The sequence below is a fragment of the Entelurus aequoreus genome, linkage group LG23, assembly GCF_033978785.1.
Source record: "Entelurus aequoreus isolate RoL-2023_Sb linkage group LG23, RoL_Eaeq_v1.1, whole genome shotgun sequence".
NCBI lineage: Eukaryota > Metazoa > Chordata > Actinopteri > Syngnathiformes > Syngnathidae > Entelurus > Entelurus aequoreus.
The window spans coordinates 38,089,109-38,105,249 of record NC_084753.1 but is presented as its reverse complement, the minus strand read 5'-3'; the positions used below and the strand labels follow the sequence as shown (position 1 = coordinate 38,105,249).

General features: G+C 38.5%; 2 protein-coding genes across 2 annotated transcripts; one reads left to right on the top strand and one right to left on the bottom strand.

Moving 5' to 3' along the window:
• Positions 1-362: 362 nt before the first annotated feature.
• On the top strand, positions 363-6,361 carry LOC133640434 (oocyte zinc finger protein XlCOF6.1-like). Its single transcript, XM_062033844.1, has 2 exons — positions 363-798; positions 4,685-6,361. The coding sequence occupies exon 2, from the start codon at positions 4,742-4,744 to the stop codon at positions 6,044-6,046; it is 1,305 nt and encodes a 434-aa protein (XP_061889828.1). The 5' UTR covers positions 363-798; positions 4,685-4,741; the 3' UTR covers positions 6,047-6,361.
• Positions 6,362-11,243: 4,882 nt separating this feature from the next.
• On the bottom strand, positions 11,244-14,946 carry LOC133640676 (zinc finger protein OZF-like). Its single transcript, XM_062034232.1, has 2 exons — positions 14,416-14,946; positions 11,244-12,798 (listed from the first exon to the last, which is right to left on the bottom strand). Exons 1-2 carry the CDS (start codon positions 14,459-14,461, stop codon positions 11,432-11,434), a joined length of 1,413 nt encoding a protein of 470 aa, XP_061890216.1. The 5' UTR covers positions 14,462-14,946; the 3' UTR covers positions 11,244-11,431.
• Between the last annotated feature and the right edge of the window lie 1,195 nt (positions 14,947-16,141).

The window sequence follows — 16,141 nt, the reverse complement described above, 5'->3', positions numbered from 1 at the left end:
ATCCGCACTGACACCCGAACGATGTTATCTATTTTGCCACTTTATTTACATCAAATACATCAATTCAAAATTGACAATTAACAATTATACTTGTGTTAGTCCGCAGGTATAGGTTTATGTTTAAAAAAATCTAAATGAAAAAAAAGTCAGTGGCGCCCCCGTGTGTCAATGACGGTTGTTAAAAATGTGTCCCGATTTTTTTTTTAAATCCACCCCTTGTTCATTTGTATATTCTTGTTCTCTTTTACTGATAGGTAAGTTATTTGTATTATTGTCTAAATAATAAAATTATTTATAAAACATTCAGACGCAGCGTCGTAAAATATTTCTAGAAAGGAAGTGACGTCGACTTAGCTCTTGCGCGAACCGACCGCGCATGCGCATGGACTACGTCTGTGTTTACAGTCGAGCTTTGCGGTCTGAAGGGTTCGTTGATTTTATTCATTGCCTAAAGAAGAAGGAGGACTTCATTTATATTTTTTATACTTATTCCCGCACGTTATCAGTTCTTCGTGTCAGAATAAACTTAACTGAGTGAACGTTGTAGCTTCTCATGCTAGTTTAGCTTGCTAGTTAGCTTAGCTTACGAGCTGCTAACAAAAGGGACGCTCAGCAGAAATCACGTATAAAGTGTGACTGTGTGAAAATGTGCAAAGTACAAATGCTGAGAGTGTTGGTAAATCAGCGGCTGTTGAATAACGCCAGCAGAGTAGTTGGGTAAGAACCTTTTCGAACAACAACAACATCAACTACTGGACGCTCTTTTCAAGAAACATCAAGTTGTGTTACACAGAACAGGTTTGTTTACTTCTTACTCTCACATGTTTACTAACGTCATATTTCATTATTAACATGAAGTAACACCTAGAATTACGCTACTGAGTGGAAGAGCATTACCAAGAATGAAAGTAAGATATATGAGAAGAGTGACAATTAAAGGCCTACTGAAATGATTTTTTTTTATTTAAACGGGGATAGCAGATCTATTCTATGTGTCATACTTGATCATTTCGCGATATTGCCATATTTTTGTTGAAAGGATTTAGTATAGAACAACGACGATAAAGATTGCAACTTTTGGTATCTGATAAAAAAAAGGCTTGCCCCTACCGGAAGTAGCGTGACGTAGTCAGTTGAACATATACGCAAAGTTCCCTATTGTTTACAATGATGGCCGCATGAAGTGAGAGAGATTCGGACCGAGAAAGCGACAATTTCCCCATTAATTTGAGCGAGGATGAAAGATTTGTGGATGAGTAAAGTGCAAGTGAAGGACTAGTGGGGAGTTGAAGCTATTCAGATAGGGAAGATGCTGTGAGAGCCGGGGGTGACCTGATATTCAGCTGGGAATGACTACAACAGTAAATAAACACAAGACATATATATACTCTATTAGCCACAACACAACCAGGCTTATATTTAACATGCCACAAATTAATCCTTCATAAAAACACCTGCGTGTTTGTTATGCTAGCTCCTAGCTCCTCTGCTAGCTCCTAGCTCCATAGAACACGCCAATACAATTCAAACACCTGATCAACACACACAATCACTCAGCCCAAAAGACCGTTTACCTAACCCAAGGTTCATAAAGCTTATATATTTTTAAAAAGTTACGTACGTGACGCGCACGTACGGTACGTGTTATGCTAGCTCCTAGCTCCTCTGCTAGCTCCTAGCTCCATAGAACACGCCAATACAATTCAAACACATGATCAACACACACAATCACTCAGCCCAAAAGACCGTTCACCTAACCCAAGGTTCATAAAGCTTATATATTTTAAAAAAGTTACGTACATACGCAAAAAAAAGCCAAAGCTGCATACTCACAGTAGCACGTCTGCGTCTTTGTCATCCAAATCAAAGTAATCCTGGCAAGAGTCTGTGTTGTCCCAGTTCTCTACAGGCGTCTGTGTATCCAAGTCAAATGTCCTCCTGGTTAGAGTCTCTGTTATCCGAGTTCTTCCATCTTGACTGCATCTTTCGGGAATGTAAACAAAGAAGCGCCGGCTGTGTACTGTTGTGGCTGACTACGTTCGAAAAATACGTCCATTTCGCACCGACAACTTTCTTCTTTGCTTGCTCAGCTTCCTTCTCCATAATGCAATGAACATGATTGAAACAGATTCACAAACACAGATGTCCAGAATACTGTGGAATTATGAAATGAAAACAGAGCTTTTTCGTATTGGCTTCAATGTGGAAGGCATACCCGTGTTCGCCGGTCTACGTCACGCGCATACGTCATCCTCAGAGGCGTTTCGAACCGGAAGTTTAGCGGCAAATTTAAAATGTCACTTTATAAGTTAACCCGGCCGTATTGGCATGTGTTATAATGTTAAGATTTCATCATTGATATATAAACTATCAGACTGCGTGGTCGGTAGTAGTGGCTTTCAGTAGGCCTTTAATTGAATGTGTATTTGTACTTGAATATACAGTATCTATCTATCTATCTATCTATCTATCTATCTATCTATCTATCTATCTATCTATCTATCTATCTATCTATCTATCTATCTATCTATCTATCTATCTATCTATCTATATATATATATATATATATATATATATATATATATATATATATATATATGTATAAATATATAATATAGATGTATAATTAGTAGGGCTGCAACTAACGATTAATTTGATAATTGATTAATCTGTCGATTATTACTTAGATTAATCGATTAATAATCGGATAAAAGAGACAAACTACATTTCTATCCTTTCCAGTATTTTATTGAAAAAAACAAGCATACTGGCACCATGTGGTGGACATAGGGGGTGCAGCATACACCAATAATAACACAGAAATGTAACTCATCAGATCAGAACTGAATCAGATATTGTACACGTTTCTGTTGTGAATAATAAATGATTCATTTTAGGCTGCCTCTGAATAATAGCATGAAATATTCCAGCACCTTCATAACGTTTAGTTATACTAAAGCGTCACTCAAATCTAAATATATTTATATAGCTTTATCGGCCCGGCTACATTGATCCATTATGAAACCAACCTGAGATATTTCTGTCCGTTACGTTTATTTCGAAATTGGTAAACGTGCGTTTTCTCTCTCAAAACGGAGTCAAATGTGCCGGAGACACATTATCAGCCCCGCGTTGCAACAAAGGCATAACTTTAACATTACTCACAAAAAAGCTGAACTCATGAATGCTTGTTGCCACTATGGACTTAAAAAGTTACGTACTGTGAGTTCTTCCCTTCATCCATGGCTCCAACATGTTTCTTCTTCAGGCGCTCCAGAAGCAATGTTGTACTTCCGTGCCATTTTGCAGGAAACGGTCTTCTTTGAAGTCTTTAAAGTGAAGTGTTCCCACACTTTTGACGACTTAGGTCGTACACTTTTCTCCATTGAAGCAATAACCTCAAGATGTTTCTCCGCTAAACTATCGGTAGTGTTTTCCTGCGCCATTTTTCGAATGTTTCCAGCAAAGGAGACGCCGTCGTCACGTGAGCTGCACATGACACATCATTGGCTAGCTTACGCCACCTCATGAGACGTAGCCTCAGTGCCGCCCTGGCGCTGTTTTGTACTGTTTTTGTACTTATTTTGATTATTGTTTCTCAGCTGTTTGTAAATGTTGCAGTTTATAAATAAAGGTTTATAAAACAAAAAAAAACAACAACATGCGCATAGCATAGTTCCAACGAATCGATGAATAAATTAATCGCCAACTATTTTGATAATTGATTTTAATCGATTTAATCGATTAGTTGTTGCAGCCCTAATAATTAGTTTCCAGCTGTATCTTGCGTAATGAGCCGCTAAGCTTTTTTTTTGTTTGTTTGTTAAAAATACAAATAAGGGCACTGTATAAAGGCATTATTTATTTTGTTATAAATTATATTTGGGACGGTTGGCAGAGTGGCCGTGCCAGCAACCTGAGGGTTCCTGTTTCGATCCCCACCTTCTACCAACCTCGTTACGTCAATCAATCAAAGTTTACTTATATAGCCCTAAATCACGAGTGTCTCAAAGGGCTGCACAAGCCACAAGGACATCAGATCCCAGATCAGGGCAAGAAAAAACCCCATGGGATAACAATGAGAAACCTTTCAGGGGACCGCAGATGTGGGGACCCCGCCCCTGGGTGACCGGTGCAATGCCACACTTTGTACACCGGTTTATTTACATACGCTATTCTGTCATCCCTGAAAGTGTAAATTGAGTTTGTCAGAGGGAGATAGACATGAAACTCGAGATTGTGGGATGGAGCTGCTTTCAGTGTCATTGTCATTGTCCCCTTACATTTGACAGTAACATTTTGGCGACTAAGCTGACATTTTTTTCTACCTGTAAAAACTTTGGTACTGTTTTTCCATTTACTATAAAATGCTGTGAAAAACACTGTATATTTTACAGTAAAATTCTGGTGACTGAGTTGCAATTTTTGTACTGTATAATATACAGGGTTTTGTTTTGTTTTACAGTTTATGTGAAAATATATAATTATATGCATAAGTAAACTTATAAAAAAACATTTTGTTGTACTTGTGCAATGACAAGACAGAGCTTCTTCTTCTTATATAATACTCGCTGTTACAAACGGCCCTCTATAGACAGCCATAACTGGGATGTGGCCCCTTAATGAAAACAAGTTTGAAGCTGGACTTCCCTAAAGCACGTGTTTGTCTTCTTGTGTTCTGCAGACCTCTGAGAAGAACCTTTTCTCCCTTGAGCAGCAGGAGTGGACCTAAGAAAAAAAAATGGAGCAAGAGGAGACACAGCCCCGCCACATAAAAGAGGAAGAGGAAGAAGCAAAGCTCCCTCACATTAAAGAGGAAGAGGAGGGGCCACAGCCCCTTCACATTAAAAAAGAAGATGACGATCGACAGCACTCCAAAATTAAAGAGGAAGAGGAGGAACACAGCATCAGTGAAGAGGGAGAGCATCTTCAAGGACTGGAGGAGTTCCCAGTGACTGGTGTCCCTGTGAAGAGTGAAGATGATGAGGTCAAAGGTGAAAGTGAGGAGAAGAGAGAGGCGGAGCCTCCAAGCAGCAGCTCAACTCAACACATGACAACAGAAGCTGATGGAGACCACTGTGGAGGATCACAAGCAGACAAGCTCTTAGCTCCACTATCAGATAGTGAGGACACAACGTCACACTCTCCTGACACTGATGATGAAGACTCTAAAGATGATAAGACATGTCACACTGACAACACACACTTCACATGCTCTCACTGCGACAAAACTTTTAACCACCGCCATAATCTGACAACACACATGAGAATACACACCGGGGAAAAACCGTTCATGTGTTCGGTTTGCAGCAAAAGATTCCGTCATATGCAGAATTTGAAAAGGCACACAAGACTGCACACCGGAGAAAAACCTTTCACCTGTTCAGTCTGCAGCAAAGGATTCATACGAAGTCAATGTTTGACAAGGCACATGGGAACACACACCGCTAAGATAACATATCCCTGTCCAAGCTGCGACAGAAGCTTTTGTCACCAGTCCGCACTTTTAGTGCACATGAGAATACACACTGGTGAAAAACCTTTTTCCTGTTCAGTCTGTGATAAAAGTTTTGTCCAAAATGGTTCGTATAAAACACACATGAGAACGCACACCGGAGAAAAACCTTTCAACTGTTCAGTCTGTGGTAAACATTTCAACCGAAGTCAGTGTTTGAAAAGACACATGAGAACACACACCGCAGACAAATCTTTCTCCTGTTCAGTTTGTGGTAAAGGTTTTACACAAATTCAATATTTAAAAATACACATGAGAACGCACATTGATGTAAAGCCATATTCCTGTTCCAGCTGCAGCAAACGTTTTTGTGACCAAACAAAACTTGTCAGACACATGAGAATACACACCGGTGAAAAACCTTATTCCTGTTCAAAGTGCAACAAACGCTTTTGTTACCGATCGACACTTGTAGTCCATATGAGAATACACACTGGTGAAAAAGTGTTGCAGTGCAGTGAGTGTGATGAAAGATTCTCTTATAAGTACCAGTTGAAGAAACACTTGTGTAACAGCAGCAGCAAGATTTGAAATCAACTCTTAACACTTTAACTTTGACTTTCTAACAACATCACCAAATACCACGCCACAACAACAGTTTCATCCCCCAGGCTATCGAACTGTGAGGTAACCCTGCAACTAATCTGCCACTGTGAATGTACTAGCTCATGCTCACTTCGTCATCTTTTTGCTTTTGCTCCGTTCACCACTGCACTTGTATTAACCTTGCACATGTTAGTTATTTAGGCACTTGTTTTTATGTGTAATTAATCATTGATATTTATTTTTTACACTGAACAAGAGAACACAGTTCAGTAAGTAAAAATCCTTGTGTGTTAAACATACTTGGCCAATAAAGCTGATTCTAATTCTGATTTAACATGTGACATTATTGTGTGTGTAACCCGATCCTGGTAATATTCTACACCGTTTATACAGTAGATTATTATTTTTTCTTTGATTAAAATCGATTTTTGTTTCAGTCAGTACATACATTGATATGCAACATTGTGTACATACACTATATTGCCAAAAGTATTTGGCCACACATCCAAATGATGAGAATCAGGTGTCCTAATCACTTGGCCCGGCCACAGGTGTATAAAATCAAGCACTTAGGCATGGAGACTGTTTCTACAAACATTTGTGAAAGAATGGGCCGCTCTCAGTGATTTCCAGCGTGGAACTATCAAAGGATGCCACCTGTGCAACAAATCCAGTCATGAAAAATGTCCTCCCTCCTAAATATTACAAAGTCAACCGTTGTACAATTCGGACTGCATTGTGCCGAGTGTGAAATTTGGTGCAGGAGGAATTATGGTGTGGGGTTGTTTTTCGGGAGTTGGGCTTGGCTCCTTAGTTCCAGTGAAAGGAACTTTGAATGCTCCAGGATACTGTAGTGGATTGTCCGAAGCTTAAACAGGCAACAAAAGTAGTTTAGTACAACAAATTTATTTACCCATTATCAGAAGTGCAGGTTGAATTAAGTTGGCCGTGCAGACAGACCACATGTTACTCCGGAGTAAACAAGACACACACAAGCCAAAATCACTCTCGAGTTCCGGTCTTCTGCCATTTTTTATATGTCTTTTGTGCGTCATTGTTCCTTATCGAGTGCGTCAATGTCTTGTTGTTTTCCCTATCTGTTCCATAACAACTCGAATCCTTTAGACAGTCAACACATTCTGTAGACAGGTTGGCATGACTTAAAATTCACTTTTGTCCCACAGAAGAGGAAGAGAAATCAAAATGAGCATACATTTTTGACAGACATGAACTATAGGTCAAAGATCAGAAATTCTACTACAATACCAAAACATTTTGGACAATTCCATGCTCCCAACCTTGTGGGAACAGTTTGGAGTGAGCCCCTGCCTCTTCCAACATGACTGTGCACCAGTGCACAAAGCAAGGTCCATAAAGACATCGATGACAGAGTCTGGTGTGGATGAACTTGACTGGCCTGCACAGAGTCCTGACCTCAACCCGATAGAACACCTTTGGGATGAATTAGAACGGAGACTGAGAGCCAGGCCTTCTCCACCAACATCGGTGTGTGACCTCACCAATGCGCTTTTGGAAGAATGGTGGCAAATTCCTAGTATAAACACACTCCGCAACCTTGTGGACAGCCTTCCCAGAAGAGTTGAAGCTGTAATAGCTGCAAAAGGTGGACCGACATCATATTGAACCTTATGGGTTAGGAATGGGATGGCACTTCAAGTTCATATGTGAGTCAAGGTAGGTGGCCAAATACTTTTGGCAATATAGTATATATATATATATATATATATATATATATATATATATATATATATATATATATATATATATATATATATATATATATATATATATATATATATATATATATATGCAATTTTGTGGAATAGCCTTCATTTCTAAGAACAAGAATAGACTGTCGAGTTTCAAGTTTCAGATGAAAGTTCTCTTTTTCTGGCCATTTTGAGCGTTTAATTGACCCCACAAGTGTGATGCTCCAGAAACTCAATCTGCTCAAAGGAAGGTCAGTTTTGTAGCTTCTGTAACGAGCTAAACTGTTTTCAGATGTGTGAACATGATTGCACAAGGGTTTTCTAATCATCAATTAGCCTTCTGAGCCAATGAGCAAACACATTGTACCATTAGAACACTGGAGTGATAGTTGCTGGAAATGGGCCTCTATACACCTATGTAGATATTGCAGCAAAAACCAGACATTTGCAGCTAGAGTAGTCATTTACCACATTAGCAATGTATAGAGGGTATTTCTTTAAAGTTAAGACTAGTTTAAAGTTATCTTCATTGAAGAGTACAGTGCTTTTCCTTCAAAAATAAGGACATTTCAATCTGACCCCAAACTTTTGAACGGTAGTGTATATATAAACAGTAACGTGAACAAAACATATGTTGTATACCGAGATTATTTTACGAGTATATAAATAGTCATAATTCAATATGAAACAGTTTTTCACTTATATTTATAATAGTTTTTTTAAGTTTTTTAAATGTTTGAAGAGTGTTACATATTTTAAGTTTGATTCTAAATGATTTTATAGATGAATTCCTTTATATCATATGCTTATTTTATTTTTTTTTTTACATTTGTTCATACCTTTGTTTTAAATACACATGAATCCCTCTTAGGTCATAGTTATAGGTTCACTCTTGTAACATCTTCTGGAAGCCTGCCTGCCTGTTCTTCTGATAAAGGTTGGAGAAGCCGGCTTGTTTGGACCAAAAATTTATTTTTATCTCCGGGTTTTTGCTGATAACTTTAAGTCTTTTGGAGACAGGGGGAATAGACCGTGTTTGATATGTAGTACTAGTACTACTACTTTAGCTTAGCATCTTTAGCACATTTACCACATTCAAGATCTCCTTCACACTTCTTTGTTTCCATTGACATTATTGTGTTGTATGTCCAATTCTTTGACATCTAAAGCACTGTGGTGGTTGTGGGTTAGATTCCCTGACTTTGTCGTTCATACGTCACATTCTCAATCAATTCACAGTTCAGCAGGGATTATTTTATTAAACACCAGTCAAATGAATACACTGTCACGTTTCACTCCTCTATTAGTCTGAAGTCTTTTAGCGTCTATTTTTTTGCAACCTTTACTCTCTTTTCACTTTATCCATTGATATTTCTGTTGGTACGTTTGAAAGGATTCTTACTAATGCTGCAGTTTGGTATTACCGTATTTTTCGGACTATAAGACACACTTAAAATCCTTTTTTTCCCTCAAAACTCGACAGTGCGCCTTATAACCCAGTGCGCCTAATGCACGGAATAATTCTGGTTTTGCCTACCAACCTCGAAGCAATTTTACTTGGTACATGGTGTAATGATAAACGTGACCAGTAGATGGCAGTCAAACATAAGAGATAAGTGTAGCCTGCAAGCCTAAACAACACCAACATTTTAAATGTTGCATTGAAAATATAGAACATTACACACGGCGCTCAAAAATCTATCAAACTGTTTTAGTACGACTTTGGTAAGCTATGAAGCCGCACCGCTTGATGGATTGTACTGTGCTTCAACATACGAGTATTATTATGGTGTGTGTGTATAAGGTAAGACATATTATCCATCTGTCAAGTTTCCTTTTACTTCATAGTGTAAAGTAGAGATTATCTGATTTATGTAGGATTATCATTGGTGGATAATAATAGTAATAGATCTTTATTGCTGTCATTTCCGGGCCATAGAGTGGTATTAAAGCTGGACCCACCAAATTTTAAAATTAATAAATGTGTTTACCTACTGTATATTAGACGTACCGAAAGATTTTGTAAATGTTTATGTAACTGTTTATTTACATACCATAATTCTTTCCAAACGGTGTCACAGGCACCGTTTGGAAAGAATTATGGTATGTAAATAAACAGTTACATAAACATTTACAAAGTTCTCCAATCAGCTAAACAGACTCAATAAGTCCACGGTGACGTTTTGGTGAATTTACAAAACTGAAACAATACAAAAAGAATGCCATGGTAAGTTAACAATACTAACACAAACACTTGCAAACGTGTTAGCATATTCCCTAATGCTAACCACGCTAGCTTGATTACATTGCGATAGCACGTACAAATAGGCAGTTTAGTAAGTGTGAATTGTTTTAGTTGTATTGTAAAAACTGCAAACATTGCTTGGAGTGACGTATAAACAATCATTTCGAGCAGAAACGCTAGACAAATATATTTCCGGCATGAAACACAAAGTACATTGTCAGCACAGAGAGCAAAGTCGTCCAAAAGATGGTCGCCGTAGCACAAACAATAACACACTTTTCCAGCGTCTATGTTGGTGTAAAATGAAAACTATTTGCGGAACAAAAAACATGTCTGTCTATCTGTGTTGGCCCTGCGATGAGGTGGCGACTTGTCCAGGGTGTACCCCGCCTTCTGCCCGATTGTCGCTGAGATAGGCTCCAGCGCCCCCCGCGACCCCGAAGGGAATAAGCGGTAGAAAATGGATGGATATTATCTGACGTTTTGTTTCGCAATATTATGCAAAAGCAACTTTTCTTACCTTCTGGTACCTGCTGATCTGTATTTGGGATCTGCATAAATCCTGAGAAATTGCGCGCGCATCGGCGCCGACGCCATAGTTCTTTTTCTCTATCTTCTTGTTATGGGACATTGATCCTCCGCTGTTGCCATTTCTAATATAAAGTAGTGTAAAGTTCTTACTTATATCTGTCAGTAAACTCGCCATGAAAGCACTAAAACATACCGGTGTAGTGAGTTTACATTATTCACCCAAGGAACTTTAGTTATTAGAGTTCCAGTCGGACGGTTTTTCACGGGACACATTTCCGGATGAGGAGATGCTGCTCCGTTATTGATTGAAGTAAAGTCCGAATGTCATTAAAACAGTTAGCTCCATCTTTTGACACTTTTTCCACTCGCGTCTTTGCACGCTACACCGCTACAACAAAGATGACGGGGAGAAGACGCTGCCGAAGGTGAGCCACGTAAATAAGACCGCCCACAAAACGGCGCATCCTGAAGCGACTGTCATAAAGCGGCTTGAAGATGATCTGTAAAACATCAACTATACAACATTTTGACCAAAGAACCACCATTACATGTTATGTAGACCATGAGGAAGTGTTTTACTTTTAGAAAAAAATAAATAAAAAAATGACTCTTTTAATGCGCCTTATGTATGAAAAAAGATAATAAATAAACCATTCGTCTGCTGTGTACCATATAATCTGGTGCGCCCTATGGTCCGGAAAATACGGTAGTTACTTTTCAACATGCATACAGTTGCAGCGTATACGTCACATATTTACTATTTCACAAACCAACATGTTTGAAAAGTAGTAGGAAGAAACACAGCTTATAATAATGCATGTCATTAACTGGAATATAAACACATTTATTTCAAATCCTGCATCTTCATTTGCTGCTGCTGTTCTCACCAGCACACTTGTGTTTCTTACACTGGTACTTAGAAGAGAATCTTTCACCACACGCACTGCAACTCAGTGTTGTCTCCCTAGTGTGCGTTCTCATGTGTACCACAAGTCTTGTTTTTTCACAAAATCTTTTGTTGCAACTCGAACAAGAAAAGGGCTTTTCACCGGTGTGCGTTGCCATGTGCCTTTTTAGACATTGCCTCTGTGCAAACTCTTTGACGCAGATTGAACAGGAAAAGGGTTTTTCTCCGGTGTGTCTCCTCATGTGCGCTTTCAAATGTTGCTTCTGAGATAATTTTTTACTGCACACTGAGCACTCGGTTTTTTCACCAGTGTGGATTCTCATGTGTTTTTTCAAATCTTGATTTTGGAGAAAACCTTTACTACAGACTGAACAGATAAAAGGTTTTTCACCAGTGTGTGTTCTTGTGTGTATTATCAAATTTGCTTTCTGGGAGAATCTTTTACTACAAACTGAGCACATGAATGGTTTGTCTCCCGTGTGTTTTCTCATGTGTCTTTTCAAATCTTCATTTTGCAGAAAACCTTTGCCACAGTATGAACAGACAAACGGCTTTTCGCCAGTGTGTGTTCTCATGTGTCTTTTCAAATCTTGGTTTTGGAGAAAACCTTTACCGCAGACTGAACAGATGAAAGGTTTTTCACCAGTGTGTGTTCTTGTGTGTGTAACCAAATACGCTTTCTGGGAGAAGCTTTTACTACAAATCGAGCACATGAATGTTTTTTCTCCGGTGTGTGTTCTCATGTGTTTTCCCAAATCAGTATTTTGTATAAATCTTTTAGCACAGATTGAACATGCAAACGGTTTTTCTCCTGAGTGTATTCTCATGTGTCTCTTCAGATGACTACGACGATTAAAGGTTTTGTCACAGAGAGAACATGTGAAGTGTGTGTTGTCAGTGTGACATGTCTTATCATCTTTAGAGTGTTCATCATCAGTGTCAGGAGAGTGTGACGTTGTGTCCTCACTATCTGATAGTGGAGCTAAGAGCTTGTCTGCTTGTGATCCTCCACAGTGGTCTCCATCAGCTTCTGTTGTCATGTGTTGAGTTGAGCTGCTGCTTGGAGGCTCCGCCTCTCTCTTCTCCTCACTTTCACCTTTGACCTCACCATCTTCACCCTTTACGGGGACACCAATCACTGGGAATGCGTCTAACCCTTCAAGATGCTCTCCCTCCTGACTGATGCGGTGTTCCTCCTCTTCCTCTTTAATGTGAGAAAACTTTGGCTCCTCATCTTCTTCTTTAATGTGAGGGGGCTGTGGCTCCTCCTGTTCCTTACGATAGGTCCACTCCTGCTGCTCAGGGAGATGTTCTTCAACGATGTCTGCAGGACACAAGAAGATAAACACACGCATTAGGAAAAAAAAGACAGTTTTGTAAAGATGCGTAATCAAACACGGTTTTATGATAGTCAACATTTGAAAAAGTAATATTAACTGCCTGGAATTTTACCAGGGTTTACTATTAATCGCTGTAATAGTTACATCCCTAGCTTGGACAAGGTTTGGTTTACTCCAAACATTCACACCAAAGACTTCAATCTTTGTGTCATCAGACCAGAGAATTTTGTTTCTCATAGCCTGAGAGTCTTTTCTCCTTGTGATGAAGAAGGGACTTTTTATCTAATGACTCACGGTATTTCTCTATCAATATTATTTTCCACTGAATAGTTCAGAAATATTGCGTGTAGTGCTATCGTCAACGATGACTCTCTGTGAACAAAGCCTACCAATATGGCAGCTGGTAATGCATGATGGAATACTTAGTAAACAAATCCAAAGCCCTCTATAGCTTTTATAGATATACAGTACAGGCCAAAAGTTTGGACACACCTTCTCCTCATTCAATGTGTTTTCTTTATTTCCATGACTATTTACATTGTAGATTGTCACTGAAGGCATCCAAACTATGAATGAACACATGTGGAGTTATGTACTTAACGAAAAAAAAGGTGAAATAACTGAAAACGTGTTTTATATTCTAGTTTCTTCAAAATAGCCACCCTTCGCTCTGATTACTGCTTTGCACACTCTTGGCATTCTCTGGATGAGTTTCAAGAGGTAGTCACCTGAAATGGTTTTCACTTCACAGGTGTGCCTTAACAGGGTTGATTAGTGGGATTTCTGGCTCTATCAATGGGGTTGGGACCATCAGTTGTGTTGTGAATAAGAAGGTGTGTCCAAAATGTTGTCCGGTAGCGTACATCACTTTGATATTGTTAATAATTTTTACACTCGGGGTGTAATGATTGATCGATTTATACTCATTAAATCGACAAAAATCGATCTGTCCTCGGCTAATTGGCCTTTCAGAAGATATATATCAATCTAACAACAATTTAAAATGTAATTAATTCATTTTACTGATATTAGGGGGAAAAAAACATTGGCTTTAAGAACAACAGACTTTATATAAAGTTGTTTTTAGCACTTTTTAAATATTTGAAGACCGTAAACATTATGTCGGGGTTGTGAGTTCAAACCCCGGCCGAGTCATACCAAAGACTATAAAAATGGGACCCATTACCTCCCTGCTTGGCACTCAGCATCAAGGGTTGGATTTGGGGGTTAAATCACTAAAAATGATTCAAGGGTGATGGGTCAAATGCAGAGAATCATTTCGCCACACCTAGTGTGTGTGTGGCGATGTCATGCAGAGGTGTCTGGGTCAACTTTTACTTCTTTTCCTCACCTTCTTGTGCAGACCTCGAATGTCATACTCTAAAAAAAATGTTTATGATCGGGTGACCTTAATAAAGCTGAGAGAGCGCAGCAATTTTTGACTTTTTTTGCTGGATTCCTTTTCTGAGCTAGCATGCTATGCTAACCAGACGCTCGGACCGCTTCAGTTGATGGCAACAGACAACCGAAACCAAAGCGAGAATAGTGTTAATAAGCAAATATGACGTTAGTAAACATGTGAGAGTAAGAAGTAAACAAACCTGTTCTGTGTAACACAACTTGATGTTTCTTGAAAACAGCGTCCATGGTTGATGTTGTCGCTCCTTCTCCTCTTTTGTTGGACAAAGTTCCTCCTCGTACTCTGCTATCGTTCTTTCGCACATTTTCACACAATCACAACACTTTACACTCACACTTGATCTCTGCTTAGCGATGCGTTTCGATCACTTCCGCCTCTCTTTGTTAGCAGCTAACAAGCTAAGCTAACACGCTAAGCTAACTAGCAAACAAAGGTGACACTAGAAGCGTCAAAGTGCGCTCAGACTGAATGTATCCGGATACAAACAATCATCAACGATGTTTACTCTACGAAACGACATAAATGTGTACATGTACGCACATAATAGGTACACAGAATTATCAACACCACAATGACGTCGTATCGATCGAACGCCATTTTGCTTCATCCTGGTCCTGTTTTGTTCGCGCGCTGTGTTGTCAGATCTCGCGAGAGAAACAACGCGTCTTCACGTCCGCCATCTTAAGCAGGGGTAAGCCGTACATTTAGGGGTGTGGGAAAAAATCGATTCGAATCCAAATTGCAAATTCTCACGTTGTACGATTCAGAATCAATTCTCGTTTTTCAAAAATCGATTTTTATTTTTATTATATGTTTTATTAATCAATCCAACAAAATAATACACAGCAATACCATAACAATGCAATCCAATTCCAAAACCAAACCCGACCCAGCAATAAACAGAGCAATTGAGAGGAGACACAAACACGACACAGAACAATCCAAAAGTAGTGAAACAAAAATTAATATTATCAACAACAGTATCAATATTAGTTACAATTTAAACATAGCAGTGATTAAAAATCCCTCATTGACATTACCATTAGACATTTATAAAAAATAAAATATGAACAATAGTGTCACATTGGCTTACACTTGCATCGCATCTCATAAGCTTGACAACACATTGTGTCTAATATTTTCACAAAGATAAAATAAGTCATATTTTTTGTTAATTTAATAGTTAAAACAAATTTACATTATTGCAATCAGTTGATAAAACATCGTCCTTTACAATTATAAAAGCTTTTTATAAAAATCTACTACTCTGCTTGCATGTCAGCAGACTGGGGTAGATCCTGCTGAAATCTATGTATTGAATGAATAGAGAATCTTTTTGAATCGGAAAAATATCGTTTTTGAATCGAGAATCACACTGAATCGAAAAAAATCGATTTATAATCGAATCGTGACCCCAAGAATCGATATTGAATCGAATCGTGGGACACCCAAAGATTCGCAGCCCCTATTCACAAGCATACAAACCAAACAAATACATCCAAATATAATGAAAACAAAGACAAAACACACAAATAAAACAACAAGTGTAAAACTTCATGAAGTACAAACCGAACAAAAAAAGTAATATACACCTCACAGGATGATACAAAACAAATACAAAACCAGACAAAAAATAAGTACAATAATAAATATAAAGCAAAATGTAGACACTTACGGCTGTCCATATGATCTTATTGTTCTGTCTATACATATATATTTTCAATTGGAATATATTTCTACACTCTTTTATCTCATTGTAAAGAGAATTCCATAACCGATGTACAATAGTCAATCCAGTGTAGTAACATCATCTCGCCACAAGATGGGAGTAATAACATGCTAGCCCTGAACAAAGTAGTGAAAAGACAAAAGACACGACACAAACAGCAATTAAAATATAATGCCAG